The following is a 19,259-nucleotide window of genomic DNA, read 5'->3' on the forward strand; positions in this document are numbered from 1 at the left end:
CTGGGGAAAGAGACTTTTTTCACCTTTTTATGAGAGAGAGAGAGAGAGAGAGAGAGAGAGAGAGAGAGAGAGAGAGAGGGAGCCCAAGAGCGATAACTTGGGATCGGGGTGAAACGAGGCGGGTGACGAATAGTTCTCTAAGGAGCGGGGAGTGAAGACTGTTTGTTGTTCTCACAATGTGAATGAGTGGGCAAACAGGCTAAGGAGCTTTTTTGTCTGAAAAAGAAAAGGTGGATAGTAGGAGCAAGGGTCGCGCAAAAAGAAAAAAGTGTAAAATGTGAAGCATGAGAAATGTGCTCTATGGGATTGTGAACACTGGAGCCCCTCTGCGTCCCATAGTCCTTTTTAACACTCTCTCATGGCGCTTAATTAAAATCCAATAAGGTTCTCGCCTGGTGGCCATTGTTCCCAACCTTTGTTTACCTTCTCTAGGAGCATCGCTAGTGGCTTAATCTTGCAAGAAAGTGGGGTTGATAGGTCAAGACCAGACTCTAGTCGCCACCCTCATCTTTCTGTTCTTTGTGTTGTGTCTCTCTCTTTCCTTTTCTTTTCCTTATTTCCTCAGGAACCTAATCCGTAAGCTTGATTGTTCTAAGCTGATTTCAAGCTTGCCCCTGGGAGGAGATGGGCTTTTGGAGTTGGTTTTAATTAAGATTTAAAGGAAGCCTCCCTCAAGAAGGAAGATTGAGTGGTTTCTCCGGATGGAGGGATGAGAGTGGACAAGAGGAGGTGGAACAGATTGCCCGGAAAAAAAAACAGAGAGGGAAGTTATTCATTAGGGAAGAATATATAAGAAATATATTTTACAAATATACAATTTTATGTCTGTTGAATTATAATAGGTTACGTAGAGGATGCATTCATTCACACTTGCAGATCAGATTGTTTTTCCCCATTTTCTCTTTACCTGCTGGAGTGGAAAAGCTAAATGGTACAATCCTTTTTTTCCTCCCAAATATCGGAATCTATAGAGATTGATTTGGGCTTCCTAAGATCCAAACCCATATCCTGTAAAGACGTCATTGGAACACTGCCGAGCTGCAGGCAAGCAATCTCCAGATTATCTAGATGTTGTAATGATCAATAGCGACACCTTAAGTACCCTTTTTCCACTGAAATGGTGCTGAGGCTGGAGCCAGGGCTCGGGGAATCTGTGAAACTCATAGTTTCAGAAATTAATTGAAAATGGATTTAACATTTAACATTTTGATTTGAATTGAATTGAGGTATATAGATAGACAGATACCCAAATAATGTATAATTATATAGTGTGATTATATATTATATTTAATATATTTGATGTAACAATTAGAAATAAAGTCAGTTAATATAAAGCATATTACTCAATGAATACATTATATTTATAAATAATAAATATTAATTTATATTTTTAATTTATAATTTGTATCTACAAAATAAAGTGACCAGAGTAGCTGTACAGCCCAACAGTATTAAATATGAGGTGTTTGGTTTGAGGGTTTTTTTTTTCTATGGTGGAGCAGAATAGACCCAGGTTGGGCTCCGGCATCAACACTGTGTCGGTTGAACAGGAGTAATGAATTAAGAGCACATACCTCACTTGTTTACCAGCCTATGAAGTAGCCAAGAAACTGAGCCTTACCTGCTAATAAAGCTTTGTTTATGTAATCTTTAAAACGGTCATGTCGTCTGGTGCGTAAATCATGATTTGGATCCATTGGTGTCCTGGTTGTGACTGTACAGGGAATTAGATTCCTACAGAGTGAAAAGTCTGTATTCATGCGTGTGTGTGGCTTCGTTCATCTCTTTCTGCCTTTCTCAGCTCTTGCCTTTCTTTCGTTCTCTCACACACTCTTTCTTCTCTTTCTCTCCCTCTGTCTCTCTGGATAATGGGCTTGTACACAGGTGGCCATGTCCCTTCGATGGACACTCCCAGACGTCCTTGTTAGACACTTAATTAAAAGCCTTATCACAGGAAAACACACTAGGACATTCCAATATGGGCCTGGGCATCAGAGATACCGCCACAACCAGACAGCGTCCATCTATTACTGCTGTCTGCTTAACTGTCCAGCCAAACAGAGTGTGTGTGTGTGTGTGTGTGTGTTAAAGCATAAAAGAATAAGGAGTTTGCATGCAAAATAAGAAATTGTGCAAGTTGTTTTAGGATAGATAAGGAGTGAATGACATTTACCTGGTATTAAAGGGGTCATATGATGCTGCTAAAAAGAACATTATTTTGTGTATTTGGTGTAATGAAATGTGTTTATGCGGTTTAAAGTTAAAAAAACACATTATTTTCCACGTACTGTACATTATTGTTTCTCCTCTATCCCCCGCCTTTTTGAAACGCATCAATTTTTACAAAGCTCATCGGTCTGAAAAAGCGAGGTGTGCTGTGATTGGCCAGCTATCCAATGCGTTGTGATTGGCCGAATACCTCAAGCGGGAGATGAAAATGTTACGCCCCTCACATTCTGTTGATGCCGTGTCCCGGCCGGAGTGACGAGACAAAAACATAAAGTGAGGCCGGGATAGAGTGAGCTGAGGCCGGGCTAGCGTGAGCAGAAACCCCGGCTTAGCATGAGCTGAGGCCGGGCTAGAGTGAGCTGAGGTAGCGGGGTCGAGAACGGCGCACCCGGCGGATCCGATGAATGAGCGGCAACCGCATGTGACGGACCCCGGGCTGGATTCCGCTTCGTCCACGGTGAAAGTTGATGTATTCCCTCAGCGACTAGCACGGATCAGCTCTAGGCATGACGAAGCGGATATCGTCCTCTTTTGGAAGACCAAACAAAGTACTTTCGCTTTCACAACGAAAAACACAGCGGCCTAGCGTGAGGGGAAGCCCCGGCTTAGCGTACGCTGAGGCCGGGATAGCGTGAGCTGCGGCCGGGCTAGCGCGAGCAGAAACCCCGGCTTAGCATGAGCTGAGGCCGGGCTAGAGTGAGCTGAGGTAGCGGGGTCGAGAACGGCGCACCCGGCGGATCCGATGAATGAGCGGCAACCGCATGTGACGGACCCCGGGCTGGATTCCGCTTCGTCCACGGTGAAAGTTGATGTATTCCCTCAGCGACTAGCACGGATCAGCTCTAGGCATGACGAAGCGGATATCGTCCTCTTTTGGAAGACCAAACAAAGTAGTTTCGCTTTCACAACGAAGCACACAGCGTCTTCACGACATGGCTGCAGCGTCAACAAAACTACAGCAAGAATAAAAGTTATGCCATCTTTCTTTGCGTGAACATTTGGGCGGCATTATGCAAATCTTCCCACATAGTGAGGTAGATATGTGGGGGCGTGTTAGAATGAGCCATTTTAGGTTGGTGTGGCTGACTCTGAACTTTTATAAAGAATATCTCTTTGGATTTGAGACTTTAGTCTTTGCAACTTTACAGATTTTCTTTATGCACCAAGAGCTTGTAATACTCCAAAGAGAAAGGAAAAATTGAAATCGCATCATATGACCCCTTTAACATCTATTTTTGGAGATTCGTTTGAAACAGGAAATTGCTAAAGACAGGTGTAAATAGGATCCAGAAACATTTTGAGGTTTGTCTTTGAAAGAAAATAACTGATGATCTATCCACATCTTTTTCTTTCTTTCTTTACATTTTAGATGCAAGTTATTATCAGGTGTAAACAGCAACATGTCTCAGCTGACCACTCATGATTGGACTGCTTAAGAATGATCTTAATACCAGGTGTGAACAGGGCTTAAGGCTAGGAAGAAGGAGGTTTTTCACATGTGGGTTGGTTATCGGCACTCCTCCCATGGTCAGTTAACTTTTAGAGTTTACGACAGGAGGGGAAAAAAATCCCAAACGAAAGGAAGACACACAATGAAGTGTTTAAGTTCATCACGCCACTAGCTGAGTTAGGCAAACTAGGTGTTAAAGAAGAGTGGGGAGGTCAAGTGTCCCTCCCACTGCATTCTTCAGCAGCGCTAGGCAAGGACCAGCACACAGGGACCATATGTCCCAAACTCTAGTCAAAGATCCACCCCAAATAGAGGGACAAAGCCCTTTTCATTCAATTGAGACCGGAGAAATCTGCAATTCCACACTGGCAGCATAGCACCAGTCAACAAGAAGATAGTGAAAAGGAGGAGGACAGGGAAAGAGGGAGAAAGAGAGAGCATGAGAGGGACTTGGCATTTTCCATCACATTAACTAGGAACAATCCTGCCAAACAGCCTTGAGGCTCTTTCTCTTTTTTCTCGACTTCTTCTGTAGGTTGCCCGGTTCCAAAGCCCCCAGGAGACTCTCTTCAAAAGCTCAGTGTCCATTCCTCTTGCTCAGATGCTCAGCTAATAATGCCACAGCCAAAGCATATAGATCTATATCACTGGCTATCACAAAGCAAGTTCTCTTATGTTTAAGCTGGGTCTTGTGCACTGGGGAGTTGAAGGTTTACAGGGGCATGTCACATTTTTTAAAAGGCCACAACAAACCTATCCAATCATAAAATAACAGTCAGGTGGCACATCCTGGCGTGAAGGTGCGCTCCGATGGGGGGTAGTCTTAGCGAAAGAAAGAAGGGAGAGAGATAAAGAAAGCTTAGCAAAGCCATGGAGAGGCCAGAGCGGCACTGTAAAGTCCACGGGGTTCCTGGGGGAGAAATAGATCAGGCATGTATTCTGGCGCTGCAGCGATTAATATCAGCGGAGGAAAAAAGGTCAAACTTGACTGGAAAACGCTACAGTATATCATTGTTACTGGCACGGCCCACATTTCATACATCACGCCATGCTGTGCTGCCTCGACTCTCCCGTCGCTGGTCTCGCAGCCACATCCCACGCCAAGTATTATCAAAGATTGATAGAGTGTCCTAGTTAACTGGGGAGGGTGTAGGAAGTTGGAAGGAGGGATGAAGTGGGGAAGGAAGATTTGCCACCTCTGCATTTCAGGGTTACAACTTGTTGAAACACGATGGCACCAATCAGTGAAAACAAATGTGCATATGTCACATTTTTGGCTAGAACTAACATTAAGAATGTTACTTTTTGGCTAAAACAAATACTTTGTTGTCTGGATAACACAGTTATGCTCAGCTAAAGGTTTTTCATACGATTTGTGTGAACTACGTTCACAATCTCTGCCTCATCCGCATCCTCCCTTTTCTCTTGTTCAGAGTGCTTGCTTAATAATTTATTTATTTATTAGTTCTCTCATTAATCATTCATTCATTAATCAGGGCCAGATTTTTCAAGAGGAAGTGGTTCAATCCGTAAAGACAAAAAAAAAAAAAATTCTGACTTCACATTCCAGCCTAATTACACTTCTTTGCTAATCACCACCAAAGAAATGGAGTTTCAGGAAATTACTTTTTTTTCTCCCCTTCTCTTTTGCGCTAAGCAAGCCAGGATGTATTGAGGTCGGCAGGTAATATTTTTTCAATCCTTTTTCTATCCTCTTTCGCCACCCGTTATTTTGTGTTCTGGAGGGTTTTAGTCATCAGTCATGTTAAAAGAACACTTTGAGTCCAGGCTAATCTGATGAACAAGAAATTTCGGTCTTTAATTAAACTACCCAACCCCCAACCACCTTAACTTGATAGAAGAAGGAAATGCAAAATGTGGTGATTTTTCTGAGAAAACCACATACATTGATTAATCACGGCAGTTTTGAAGGCCATCCGTGAGCGTGGGTCAGCCCTTTCACCGGCGAAGAGGCAGCTCATTGTTTCAGCCGATGCCATCCTCCCCAGAGAGATGAAGGAGCTGTTTGTTTAATTGTATACTGCTACGTGATGCGGATAGAAGTTGCCACCACATAGGTGTCGCAAGGAAGGAAGAAAGGAAGCAAAACAGGCAGAATGAAGCTAAAGGGAAATTGTAATAGAACAGAAATTAAATCTCTCATACATCAAACAAACCGGTGGTCTTCAAAAACAACACTCAGCCATGGCCAGTCTCTATTTTGAGGCAAAGGAAAAAAACATCAAATTAGAAAGCTTCAATAGAACTGCCAGTGCCACATTAACCTCCAAGCAGTAAAAAAAAGCACACACATTGAACAACCCTAACAAGGTATTCATTGAACCCATCTCTCTTTATTTTCCAACACACATACTCCCATGCATGCACAGACTTCAATATGCCACTAACAACTGAGGTTACAGCTATTTTCCCTTTCTTCTCTGCATTTAGACCAATAAAGTGCATGGCCCTCTTTGCTCTAATGAGATGCATACATTTACACCATCACTTCCTCATTAAAAAAATAATAATAAAGACAGTATAAGAAGAAAAAAAAACTTATTAATTATGAAACGCACTTCCTCCTATCACAGAAAGCCACAGGGGTCTCCACTGGGCTCAATTAGGAAGTGTAGGCCACAAATCCCCAGACTAAATTAATTGACACCCCAGGGCATTGAGTCTAGCATCCCAATAGTTCAGTATAAGTGCTAGATTTCTTTGTTTTCATTTCAATCGCTTTTTGAAAGTGAGTGCAGGGCAGAGAGATCAACAAAGGCGAATAAGGGGGGCACGTTTAAATGTGATCTTTTCATTGACTTTATAGATTTTTAATCATCTTGCCATATTTACAGTGTTGCTTTTTCTCAGTGTTGTTTACCCCCGACTTCACAGCCAAAGGAATGAAATGAGAGTGCATATAAAAGCGTTGTTTATTTATTTATTTATTTGTCTTTATTGTCTTTATTTATTTTTCCTCACAGTGAATAAGGCCCATCAGAGGCGGACTGATTGTAGATGTTTCCATCTTTGTGGGGGCGTTGGTGCATACAGCTACCCACACATTTATGCAAAGAGCAAAATGCTAATGATTTAAAAGCATACTAGATCTTAGATCATACTGTACACTAAGCAACAGAGAGCAAGCAAGAGAGAGAGATAAAGTGAGATTGGTGCATGCTGTAGGAGAGAGAGAATTAGAGAGAGGCAGCACGGAAAGTAGATAAAGTAGAGTGAGAGAAGGGAGAGCAGCAGCAATAACCGTCTCCAGAAAATACCAAGAGACCTGCAGGAATGAAATGACAAGACTGGCTCAATCAACATCTTGTCAAGACAGTTGGCTGATGTGTAGAGACAATCTCATCCTCCCCCTCTTCATTCCCTCTCTAGTTTTTTTTTCTACCCTGCCTCTTTGTGTTCCTAGCGGAGAGCTTTCCGTCTGCGAGTAGAGGAGTTCTTAGACTCTGAAGTGGGAGAGTGAGAATGGGAACGCTGGAATAATGACACTTGGAAAAGTTCTGACTCTCACCAGAGACACGGCACAGCAGTGAGGAGTGTGTGACAGACACAGACTCTGCTTCAAGTAGAGGACCTAAGCACCACACACACACACACGCATATTTCTCCATTTATCACCCTTCTTATCTGACCTGGTAGGTTTGACATGATCTGATGATGTGGTCATTGTTACCCGCTGTTGTCAGGCCAAGATTAAAACTTTTTTCCTTTGAAAATCTTGGTGGTTAAGGGTATTCTGGGTGGTTGGCAGGTTGTTCTGGATGGTTTCTAGATGATTACTTATTTAGACCCTGGTCTCTAGATGGCTTAGGTCCCTCCTTGCCAGTTTTGTCATTTGCCAAGTAAAACTTTTAAGTCTGATTACTTAGAAAAGCAAAAGCACAACACTCAACAACAGGCCATATGATTTGAGGGTTAAACATCGCTTTGAATAAAATCTTCTGCGAAATGAGCAAATGCAAATATAAATCATTCATGTCCATTGTCTGCAAATCCCTAACCCTAACTATGAGAAATTACCTTAGCAAACACCACTAACAAGAGAATAAGACAGAGTGAGAAATAACTGCAGGGTGAGATGCTTGATTATAGATTCCTTCATTCCCTCTCAAAAGCAAGGGCTTGTTTGAGCCCTCTATCTGTCAGAAGCATGTTCTTGCCTTCTCCACCCCTGCTGGAAGCTCTTATGTCCTATTCTCTGCTTTTTCTTGCCACTGCGGACCCCCCATCATCCCCGTTTCACTCTCTCTGTCGACAGGCTGACTTGAACCTCTGCAATTTTCATGCCGATAAATAGAGAAAGGACAGGGACAAGGAGAGTGTGAGCGAGGGACAGGGTGTCTGGAATGCGGAGAGAGGAGCAGAAACAGGCATGGAGAAGGCAAATCAACAATTTGTCACACCTTATGTAACTGTGAAAAGGGCCCTGCTCAGCATTGATGCCAGGGATCAGGCCTTGCTGACAGGAGAAAAGAGAGAGGGATGGAGGGAAAAGAAAAAGTGGGGGTTTACTAAAGGGATTGGAGGGGCTAGAAGAAGAGAGAGAAGGACAGAGGAAGAAGGTGTGATGGATGGATGAGCTGTATGGTCGTTTTGAAAAGGGTCTCGCACCATGCCAGGATGCTTACAATAGACTGCCGACTGAATAAGAGGCTAGGAGGATTAAACCCCTGCAAACAGCTCTTAAAAAGCTGTTAGGCTGCAATTTAGACACAAAACAACACTGAAAGTGAGAAAGAAAGGGGGGAAGGTGCGACTGGAATGCGAGGCAGGAGATAAGGTGCAGAAGATGAGACCGGGCGAATGGGAAAAGCAAGAACGAGGGAGAGAAGACAGGAATGAAAGGTGGCAGGTTCTGAAACTGCAGAAGCAAATACCAGTGGCCATTGGCTCAGTTTGTTTGGACATTAGGTAGAGGAGACGGCTATGTTTACAAGGGAGACTTTTCAAATGCAGACTGTTACAAGGTCTTTGGTATAACACATCTTCACATGTGCTTAAACTATTTCACACACACGCGCACAGAAACACACGCTCACCCTCCACAATGAGAATGAAACAATAGAGTCTACCCACACCGAACAAAAGGATAATTTCATGGCGCAGAATGGAGCTCAGCTCTTTCCAGCTCGGGTTTAGTGGCCTTATCTGAAGCAGGCACAATGGATCGCTTTTAGCCAGCCCTGTTTATTTCCAGCTAGTTACATTTTCCCACTAGTTTTCTCTTTTTCCACTGCACTCATCCACCCCTTTACCCTTCTTTCTCGCCTATTCCTATCTCTCCTCTAGACGAGTCTTGAGCACTCAAGGTGCTGTTTGAACTTAATAGAAGAGCAGGCTACGAAAAGGGTGATTTTGGCTTTTCTATTATTTACAGGACAGGAAATGGTGGACTGAATTTGATTGAGATATAACTTTATCTGCGTTCAAATGCAGGTCGCTTGCATTTGTTGAAACGATCCAACAATGAAATGATGCACATAAGTTTTTGGCAAGCAAAGCAGTGTCTGTCTATCTGTCTACATAGATTTTAGCATGATCATGAATCCATGTGAGCTGTATTACCCTCCTGCTACATCTTCACTGTTTATAATCAGAGTTGTCAGAACAAACAGTGAAGAGGTTGAGGTAGGGCTAAATATGGCTTGACATGGGATAAATATTCAGATTTATCTGCAACTGTGCCAGGGGCGAAACCATGTGCCACACACACAAACATACACTTTCACTAATACCATCAAGACTCCCTGCTGTCTCTAGCGAGGGTAGACCAGAGAGGGATCATTGCTAACATCTGTTCTTCCGTTCGTCCCAGTGAGGCAGAGTGCATGGCACTCTCCTCAGATGCATCCTGGGCTCTAAAAACAGCCTGGAGAAAGTAGGGGAGAGAGAGAGAAAAAAAGCAAAGCTCTTTAATATGTCATGCTCAAGTCAGGCCCAGCTGCAGCTGCACTTAACGTGTGACAAAAAAAGACAAAGTCACTGTGTCAAAGTAGCAACTAAATGTGAGCCGCAATCCCCACAGCACGCCTGCCCTATTTACGCCACCACATGAACACACACTCCTCTCTGCTTCCATCCAGTGCCGTGAAATGATATTCCATTTTGAAAAAATCCGGATTAAAGTGTATCAGGCCAAGTGTGTTGTGACCTTGTTACTAGGGGAAGGGGGAACGCGCAAACACACAGGCACATGCAGATGCCACACACTGTTGGAGCAAATCACAACGTAGGTTTTAGAGATGGCTTTCTCTGTCTTATCCCACGCACCTCTTTATTTGTTATGGTACCTTGTAATGACATTGCATGAGCCAGACAGCCATGTTAATATCAAGCCTTTTGTCTGACCTGCTCATTATGTAAGTACAATATTTATTATCCTGTTTTATATTTTTTATTCATTTTCCTTTACTGCTTATGAACTTTTGTTCGTGTTAAATCAGTTTTTGCTCTTTTCTTAAGGGCATTCTAAGCAGGAGAGGCTTAGAAAACCTCAAAAGAGTCTACCTTAAGGGAAAAAAAATTCTCTCCCACCATTGCTGCTCTTTATCTCAACACTTCCTCCTTTTTATTAGTCTTTTTTTCCTTCTTTCATCCCTCTCTTCTCTGTCAGGAATGAACTCATGTAATTAAGCCGCTAACATGCCGTTAAAGAATTGGCTAATTCAGCAAGGAGGAATTATTCCAATTTGAAATGACTCATTAACCAGACGTGATATTTTTGTTGAGCTTCTCCTGGAGCAAGATTTGGAGAGCACTGAATCACTCCCGTGGTGTGAACTCGTTTCGCTGTATATGTGGGTTTGTGTGTGTGAATGTCTACGTGCGTTGCAAGGGTAATAAAGATGCTTTTGGTTTTGCTCATACGGCCTGGTGCGTGCATTGATACGGGTGCGTAACTTGTAAATGGGCCCGAATGCAAGCTGTGAATGTCTTGTGTGTGTGAGAGAGAGTGATTAAAGACATGCACAGAGGCACAACTCAGTGAGGGGTCTAAAGAGGAACTATTGAATGTACAAAAGCCCTTAAACATCGGCTCATCCTGATGAATTATCACAGCTCGTAAACATTTAGATGCTGGGGCAAGATTCTTTAATTGCAATCGATGTTCATCCAGTACCGGACGCAAAAAGGAGAATCCCAGAAGCACAACACAATTACAGTATCTGTAAAAAGACTCAATATCTCATAAAAGTGGAGCTCCAGGGATGGCAGGACTGTACAAAAAGAACGATTCTATATAAACATACAGTTAAAGGCTTGGCTTAGAAATACCGCCGCTAATAATATTGTCAAAAAGAGTTTAGTTTTTGACAGAAGAGTCGTATTTAGCTCTTTTGATCTTATCTTTTTTTTTTTTTTTAAGAAAAAACATCATGTGTCATAGAGGGCTTCCATTTTTTTTCACAATAACATACAATAGCATGAAAATAATACTTACAGTAACTAAGAAAAGGTTTAATACTAAAAGTAAAATTTGAATCATATAGGGAAGAAACTAGGTAAGTCTTTGGACGAGAGACAACTAGTTCTGAGCATTGGTATCCTTCTCTCAGTAAGAGTTCCCAAGGGAATGGGACACTTGTGGGATGCAGGGTGATCTGAGGGTGTCTCAGGGTGTCAAAATTAGTGTTTTTCTCTTATTTTCATTTACATTTTAAAATGGCTATTTGTCAGTTATGTTTTAACATACCAATTTGCCTGCCCAGTAGAAAGTTGGTACTTCCATTTTATTGCAGTGTCTCCCTCCTACTCTATTTCTTCTCCTGTCTGGCTGTGTCCATCCTCAAGAGAAGAAAAGAGGACTGTCTGCACAAGTGGGAGAAAAGAGCAAGTTTGAAAAGACCTGAAATCTGCACCAGCCTTTGCCTTGGAGGGAAAGAAAGCTTATGTTTCTGAGCGGGAACACTGGTGTGGGGTTGTGTAGGAGGTTAGGGGGGTGGATGGTCTTTGCTGCACCCCTTGATGGAGTGGATAATTGAGTCTCGACCAAACTCTGTCAGCCAAGCTCGGAAGCCCCTTTTCAGCTCAAAGAAATGCAGTGAGAATGATGAAGTCAGAGAGAGAAAGTGAGGACAACAGAGAGTGAGAGAGAATGGAGGAGAAAGAAAATCCTGGCCTCCCTCAGGGGGGGGAAAGCCGCTATTGAAAAGCTATTAAGCTTGCATTTAGCAGGATTGATTGGAAATGAAGAGGCCTATTAAAACCAAGGGACAAGAGGACAATAGTGTGTTTCTGGCCACCGTATGTTGCCCTCCTTTCACCGTCTTGCTGGCCCCCCTGGGGTGGGGCCCCCTACCCTGTCTGTTTAAACACCCCTGGCCCAAAGAGAGAAGTTTCAGAGGGGTTTAGCACCAGCTGAATAGATCCCTCTTTATCCACCACCGGCACCCTATTCTCCAATTTAACCACACAGAAATAAAAGGGCAAAAGAAAGAGGAGGAAAGGCAGAAAAAAATGGTTCTTTTTGAAGAACCAGTAACAGCCCTCCCCTCTTTTTCCCCCCTCACCTTCTCTGAAATCTCATGTGAATGGATTAGTTACTTCTGGCTGGTTGCCATCTTTCTACTTTCAAGAGGGCTCATGATGCACCAGATCCAATCATGAAGCTCTTGCAATGGAGAAAGACAGAAATGTGTGTAAGAAGGCTGTGTGTGTACATAAAAGTGACTGGGATAGTGAGAGAGAGAAGGCTGTTTGTTGTTTAGTCTGGGTGCATTTATTTTTTTCAGTAGGATGGAGAGCCTCTATGCAAATTAGACAAAAAAGACAGAGCAAAAAGTGTTTAAAAATGAGAAAGAAAGATGGCAGCAAAGCCTAAATAGAGGGAAGGCAGTGAGGCGGCAGGTGCCTTTCTCAGCCCGCTATGGATGGCTCTCATGGGATGCTGAAAGCTCCTTTGATTGTTTAACATACAATTTTACTGAAAAACACCACTTCCCCCACCCTGGGAAGTGGTAACAGATTCTCTGGCTCAACAGGACATCGTTTTCCATGTCATTCTATGCAGGTTGCCATATGGGCATAGGAAAGAGTTAAATAAGTCATGACCAGCTGACGCCAAGACCCCTTGCCAATTGCAGAAAACCAAACTGTTGTAAAATGTGTTATGGACTGCACTTTTTTTCCAACTGGAAGATGATGCAACATAAGCCTTTTCTGCATCAATCAGTTAGTGAAATGCCACTCGCTGGTCTTGGTAAAAAAATTAATAAAAATAGCACAGCGCGTGACCAGTCGTGAAACTTCACTTAAAAGAGTGTGTTGGGTAGGCAAAGTGGATTTAGATCAGTGTAAAAGGGTAATATGTTCCTAGAGCCCAGTGCATGGGTACTGCAAGGAAAATTGTGTTTCATTGTGTATCTGGAAGAGTATTACCTGCTGCAGAGAGATGGTGAATGTGAGCTGGAATGGCTCTTGCTGATTCAGCGCTAATATACTATCGCACTAATGTGTTCTGTGCTTTCCCATCTCTCTCCCTGTACAAAATCACTGACCTGAAAGCTGGACTGGTTAGAGCAAAATGACAGATAGACTTCAGCATTAGGAGGGAGAGTCTTGCTGCAGTTTACCATGGTGATCCAACTAGCTACTGGTCCATTTCACAGAGCCAGAATGATACAAAGAAAAGTGGCACCTCTACATTTAAAGAAAAACTGAAACAGAATAAATGCTATGGCATGCCTTTTTAACCAATTTGTTGAAAGCAGGACATGGTAGATTGAAGCCTGTCTTTGCATTTGAACAATGTTATGAAGTCATAAGCCCTTAAGGATGCTTCAGTTTTACAATGTTTGATGTAACTTTCATCATCATTGGGGTCCACACAGACTGTGCATATACAGACCTATGCATGTATGTACAGTATGTATGTATGTGCACAGTCTGTGATCAACTACATGGATCCACTGTGCTCATTATACATATTTGCATCACAATATCAAACAACAACCAAGGTATTCATGTTTTTTGTGTGTGTGTGTGTTTTCCTCCTGCAGTGTCTCAAGCAGCCTACTTTTCCCAGCAGCCCCAGGACCAAGTAGTGGTTGCTGGCCAATCAGTAACCTTGCCCTGTGTGATTGTGGGATACCGGGGAATGGTGCAATGGACCAAAGATGGCTTGGCGCTAGGCGGTGAACGAGACCTACCCGGTAAGAATTCTATAAGGCCCAAACAAACAAGGAAAAATTGTCTGAGTGAAGTTAGTGAGTCATTCCATTCAACAGTGCTTTTCACAACTGAGTCAGTTTTGAAAATTGAGTTGAAAGGGGAAAAAATGAAGTCAGCGTAATTAATTTTCAAGGTGCTTCTAAATGGTGCACTGGTTTGTAATTAGCTAGAAACCCACTTTCCTATATGTCAACCAAATTTAGAGCAAGTAGCAAGGCAGAAATGATGCCGTTCCCCCAGGAGGTACACAATGCTTATTGAAGTCCATTTACCAAGGCTTAGTCTTCTCTTCTCTTCATCTTTTTCTTTCCAATTAACAACTGGAAGATAAAACCAATCATAGATTGGCAGGTAAAGGGCAGCATCACTTCTCTGCAGCGGATGTGTGTTTGAGTAATGTCACTGCCTCACTTCCTCAACTGTATTGAGTGAAGAAACTGTAAGACAAAAAACACCACGGCTAATGCAAACTAGCATTTAATTTGTCTAATCATCTCAGCTGTCTGCTAGGGCTGAGGTGGAGAATCAATCACCGCTCATGTCATGCATTGACATTTAAATGATTTCCCCAGCAGCTTTGAAGGCAACAACCTGGACAGTGAAGTTAGTCTATGTTTGCTGGCTGCATAAGCGAGGCATCTCACATGTTGCCGCTGACCAAGTTTTTAATGTGCATAGAATAGTGTCTAAAAACTAGCCCTATCTGTGATGGCAATATGTGTGTGTATATCTCTAACAGTGATTTTTGTGTGGATCAGGTTGGGTACGTTACTCTCTGATGGGAGACCCGCTATCAGGAGAGCACAGCTTGGTGATCGATTCAGCTGAGCTTGGCGATGATGCGGTCTACGAGTGTCAAGCCACGCAGGCTGGGCTACGATCACACAGAGCCAAACTGACGGTGCTGGGTAAGAACTCTGTGTGTGTGTGTGTGTCTGTGTGATGTGAGTGAGTGAGTGAGTGTGATTGAGAGTGAGAAGAAACCACTGCGATATAACTCTCCTGCAGCTGATTAAAAGCGAGGGGAATAGAGCATTCCTCATAGTCCCCAATTGCATTAACAGTATTTAAAATACTGCCTCAAATGCGTAAAACTGCAAATTTCTCTGCTCCACATAAAACACTTCAGAGATCCCACCCCCATGCAATCATAAGTCAAACCTTTATTATTTATTCACAATTTTAAATCACGCCACAACAGAACTCATTTTCTTCAAACAGAGTGAAACTGAGTCGACAGAAACACTGAGGAAATGATCCAACCCCCACCTCACTGTTTCTTTCCCTCTCTCACTCTATAGCCTACTGACACTTAACACGGTGAAGGGCCAAGGAAATGTGATTGCAGCAGTCACAAATGACTTGCGTGAATGGTAAAAAGTCAAAGTCTGCACAGTTAGCACATTCTACAGTGACTCACGGAATTCATCAACCGCAGGGCTGCTTTTACATTAACGCAATGTGATTGATCTACATATTCTCCGGCATTTAGCGACAGTGGGTGGGGGGTGGTGGGGACCGAGGAGGGGGGAATGATCACTGGGGATTTTAGCTCAGTGCTACATTGCTGACACCTGGTGGCCCAACTTGGACACAGCCGTGTTTTATAGTACCTGGAAAACATAGATTTCCCCTGCAGTGCAAGCATATCAAGGGCTAAAAATATGAGACGTTAAAGATTTAGCACTATGAGAGCAAGAAAGGCCAAGTTTGTTACTGCACAATAAAAATAATTTTGCCTCTAATTGAACAAAATTGGCACAGCCACACAGACTCACCAAAGAAAAGTAGGGCTACAACAATAGCCTTTGTGCACACTGCCGATGTTTGGCACACTGTTCGAATTCCCAGACTAGAGCGTAGCGAATATGCCAGCTCCTGTGTGTAGGGAATGAGGTGTGTGTGTGCACGTGTATGTGACTCACAGAATTCACGTTCATGTGTGCACGTGCATGTAGGGGCATGTGGGGAAATCAATGCAGCCGGATGAGACCAAAGCAATCCAACAGAGTCAAAGAAGTCAACGGCAGGAGTGCAGTCGAGGGAATCCACATGGAAATTAGAATCACCTCGCGCACAGATTCCATTAGCGCCTGGGCAAGACCAGCAAAAAGACCTCTGACAATTCTGATACAAAAACAGAAATTGGTTTCGGAGAAAAGGAACAGGACAGGCGGAAGAGTGTGTACCACAGAATTTTTTTTTTGCGTGTTTCTGTGCGTACTGTGAGATGGACACCTTCATCAAAGGTGGCAGACACTATTTGCCCAAGGCTTGCACACAGGCATGCAAACAAATGAACAAATCAGTAATTCAGTTGAAACGGGCCTGCGGCGGAGTGCCTGTAAATAGACTCATAATGGCAAATCTCAGCCATGTTAAAAGGGCATGAGTACTGTCTTAACCTCTTTTCAGAGAAAGCCAATCTCTCTGTCCATTTACCAGCTTGTTCTGTATAGGTCAAACTGGCAGAATTAAATGATTCTGCACTGCAGTAAGGAAGGGTTTAGGGTATGGCTTTACGTATAGTACATGTAATATATGCTAGGATGTATGCCACTTGTGGGTTCCCATAGTGATTGGACACCTGTACATTTCAGGCTAATTGGGTGGAACTGACATAGACTTCCACATCTGAAAGAAGGTAAAAACAAGTATGACGTAGTCTTAATGTTTTCTTGAAGAAAAAAAAAACTCTCCAATTCTTTTTCAGTGCCACCTTCAGATCCCGTAGTGGAGGGAGGGCCAGTGGTCCGTCTTAAAGCTCATACACCCCATAACCTGACATGCCGGGCATCTGGAGCCAAACCTGCCGCAGAGATTACCTGGTACAGAGATGGAGAGATAATGCATGATGCCATCTACTCAAAGGTGAGATTGTGGACACATCAGTCTTTATGGCAGATGTGAGAGTCACTATGGCTGATTACAGCTTAGGATCTCTGTCTGGCCCCTTACCTGTCCTTCACATTAGCTTCACCACATAGTGCACACCCAAAGTTGCGACTCATCCTCATCACCCTACTGCAAGCTGCCTCCTTTTGTGCCTCTATTTTCTCTCACTCTCGCTGTTGCTCTAATACTCGAGCATAACTGGAGCATGTCAAAGCTCAGACAGGCATAAGCGTTTGATACAGTTTCCGCTGAGAGAGAAAGAGCAAAGGAGGGAGAGAGAGGGAGTGTGAGAAGAAAAAGAGAGTGAGAGAAAGAAAGGGAGAGGGTGGAAGAAGAGAGGGGAAATCAGCCACAACAATGCCGAAACACAATGGGAAGTGCAGTGGAGCATGAACCGGCTGCAACTGCGAAAGTGTCACATTTGTCATGCTCTCTGACCACGCTAAACGACACGTTTAAGGGGGCAAGAGCCAGCAGTGAATCGAGGGAAGAGGAGAAAAGCGAGAGAGAAAGAAAAGACAGATGAAACTCGGAAAACAGATGAGGGAAAAATGAACACAGGAGCAGCTTGTTTAAGAGCAAGGTGGAAAACTCAAAGCAATTTTGATTTAAGATGGAGGAGAAAACAAGATGGAAAGCCACATGAAGACAAAGAACAAAGTGAAGGAATGCAAAAAAGGTAGACACAGGGGGGCAAGTCGGTGGGAGAGAGCAGATGAGCAATAAGAAAAGGACAGTGAGTGGTAAGGCTGATGACAGGCGGCGTCGTGACTCGATCTAGCGTAAAAATGCTTTCAGCGCATCGGAGGTTAAGCGTGTGACCTGCCATCGATTTGCCCCCAGGCTCTCCAGGGAACTCTCTTCCCATAATGCTCCTGCCCCAGTACAGCACTCTGTCTTTCCTCCTCCAATCGTCCCAAACCTAAAACTGTGCCTGATCCTCCATTAAGGCTGTCTTGTAGATTCAGCGGGCAGCAATTCACCTAGACTGTACACCTCTCCCCACTTAAGCGTACTGATTTCTCACACACAATAAATAGATTTCGAAGATGATGTGCAGTAGGAAGAGCTGATAGACAGATCTTTGTGAAAACGTGCTAACGGCAGAATGGGCCCGGCAGCGTCATAAAACACAGACGCTCACCTCCCTCGCTAAACTAATGGCGGCTTTCATTCTCTGCAATGCTCAGCCTACGGTGCTGGCACATACTTGAGCTCAAATGGGATTACGGGCATCATGGGAATTCCTTATTAAATTAGGACTTGCATCAGGAAATATAGGACAATTAGATTAGGATTATCATGTCTGTGTGATTTTAACAGTGATAACAAGATAGAGAAACAGCTGTGTGTTTTGTATCTGAAGTACACCGACCATTAGGGCGAAATAACATTGTACTAGCCACGCTGTCTGTCAAATGTCTCTTCTTATTTGAATCCAAAAGGTGTCACACGTAACAGAAATTATGGATAGTTTTGTTAAAAGCTGCCTTTGACATTATTTTCAGAACATATCATTGAGGCATTCTATTTTCAGAAAGCTACAGCAATTTGTTTCACCAGCACTGATACTGTCTCGGTTTTGAACTGGTTTCACACCGTATCACTGTCTTTTCAGACTTTGATGGAGGATGGAAAGAGAGAAACAGCGGTTAGCATGCTACCCATGGTGCCTGAGGACAGAGATTCTGGACGTACATACACCTGCAGGGTCCTAAACCCTGCCGCCCCTGCAGGTCGCCAAACTTCAGTTACCATCAGTGTTCAGCGTGAGTAGATTTTTTTTCTGTGATGCAGATTATGTGGTACTTATTTCTTTTATACAGCCAAACATTTTTTTTGTATATATTCCGTATATATTCTTTGTGTTTTAAAGGAACACTCCACTATTTTTGAAAATAGGCTCATTTTACAACTCCCATAGAGTTGAACAGTTCAGTTTTACCGTTTTCGAATCAATTCAGCCGATCTCCAGGTCTGGCGATAGCACTTTTAGCTGTAATTTAACATAGATCATTGAATCTGATTAGACCATTAGCATCTTGCTCAAAAATGACCAAAGAGTTTCTATATTTTTCCTTTTTAAAACTTGACTCTTCTGTAGTTACATCGTGTACTAAGTTACAATTTTCTAGGCCTGAAAATATGCTTATTGGAAGTTGCCTAGCTGGAGACTATTTTCAGGCACTGCCAGGGGCGCGGGAAGATGCTTTCGGTTGGGGGTGCTGTGTGTGTCTGTGTTGGGGGGGCGCTAGCGTCACGTGTTCAGAAGAACACAGTAAAATTAATCATGTTTAAAGATAAACATGGGTTTATTATAGCCCACTTACAATTTACATTTCAGAGATCATTACAAATAAATTATTAAATGCTAAAACTGAATACATTTAAATGAACAAACTTGGCGTTGCATTTGCAACCATGTGAAAACAGGGGGTGCTGCAGCCCCCTCAGCACCCCTACTTCCCGCCACCCTGGGCACTGCGTAATATCATTG

General features: G+C 43.2%; 1 protein-coding gene across 1 annotated transcript in view; it reads left to right on the forward strand.

Moving 5' to 3' along the window:
- LOC107585713 (kin of IRRE-like protein 3) overlaps nucleotides 1–19,259 on the forward strand; it is a 66,792-nt gene that overhangs the window by 36,635 nt on the left and 10,898 nt on the right. Inside the window, exons 2-5 of the mRNA XM_016272848.1 lie at nucleotides 13,696–13,848; nucleotides 14,626–14,775; nucleotides 16,581–16,738; nucleotides 18,381–18,531. Of these exons, the coding sequence (XP_016128334.1) occupies nucleotides 13,696–13,848; nucleotides 14,626–14,775; nucleotides 16,581–16,738; nucleotides 18,381–18,531 (612 nt within the window). The remainder of the gene's footprint in view (nucleotides 1–13,695; nucleotides 13,849–14,625; nucleotides 14,776–16,580; nucleotides 16,739–18,380; nucleotides 18,532–19,259) is intronic.

Source organism: Sinocyclocheilus grahami, unplaced genomic scaffold, assembly GCF_001515645.1.
Source record: "Sinocyclocheilus grahami isolate Dianchi unplaced genomic scaffold, SAMN03320097.WGS_v1.1 scaffold74.1, whole genome shotgun sequence".
Lineage (NCBI taxonomy): Eukaryota > Metazoa > Chordata > Actinopteri > Cypriniformes > Cyprinidae > Sinocyclocheilus > Sinocyclocheilus grahami.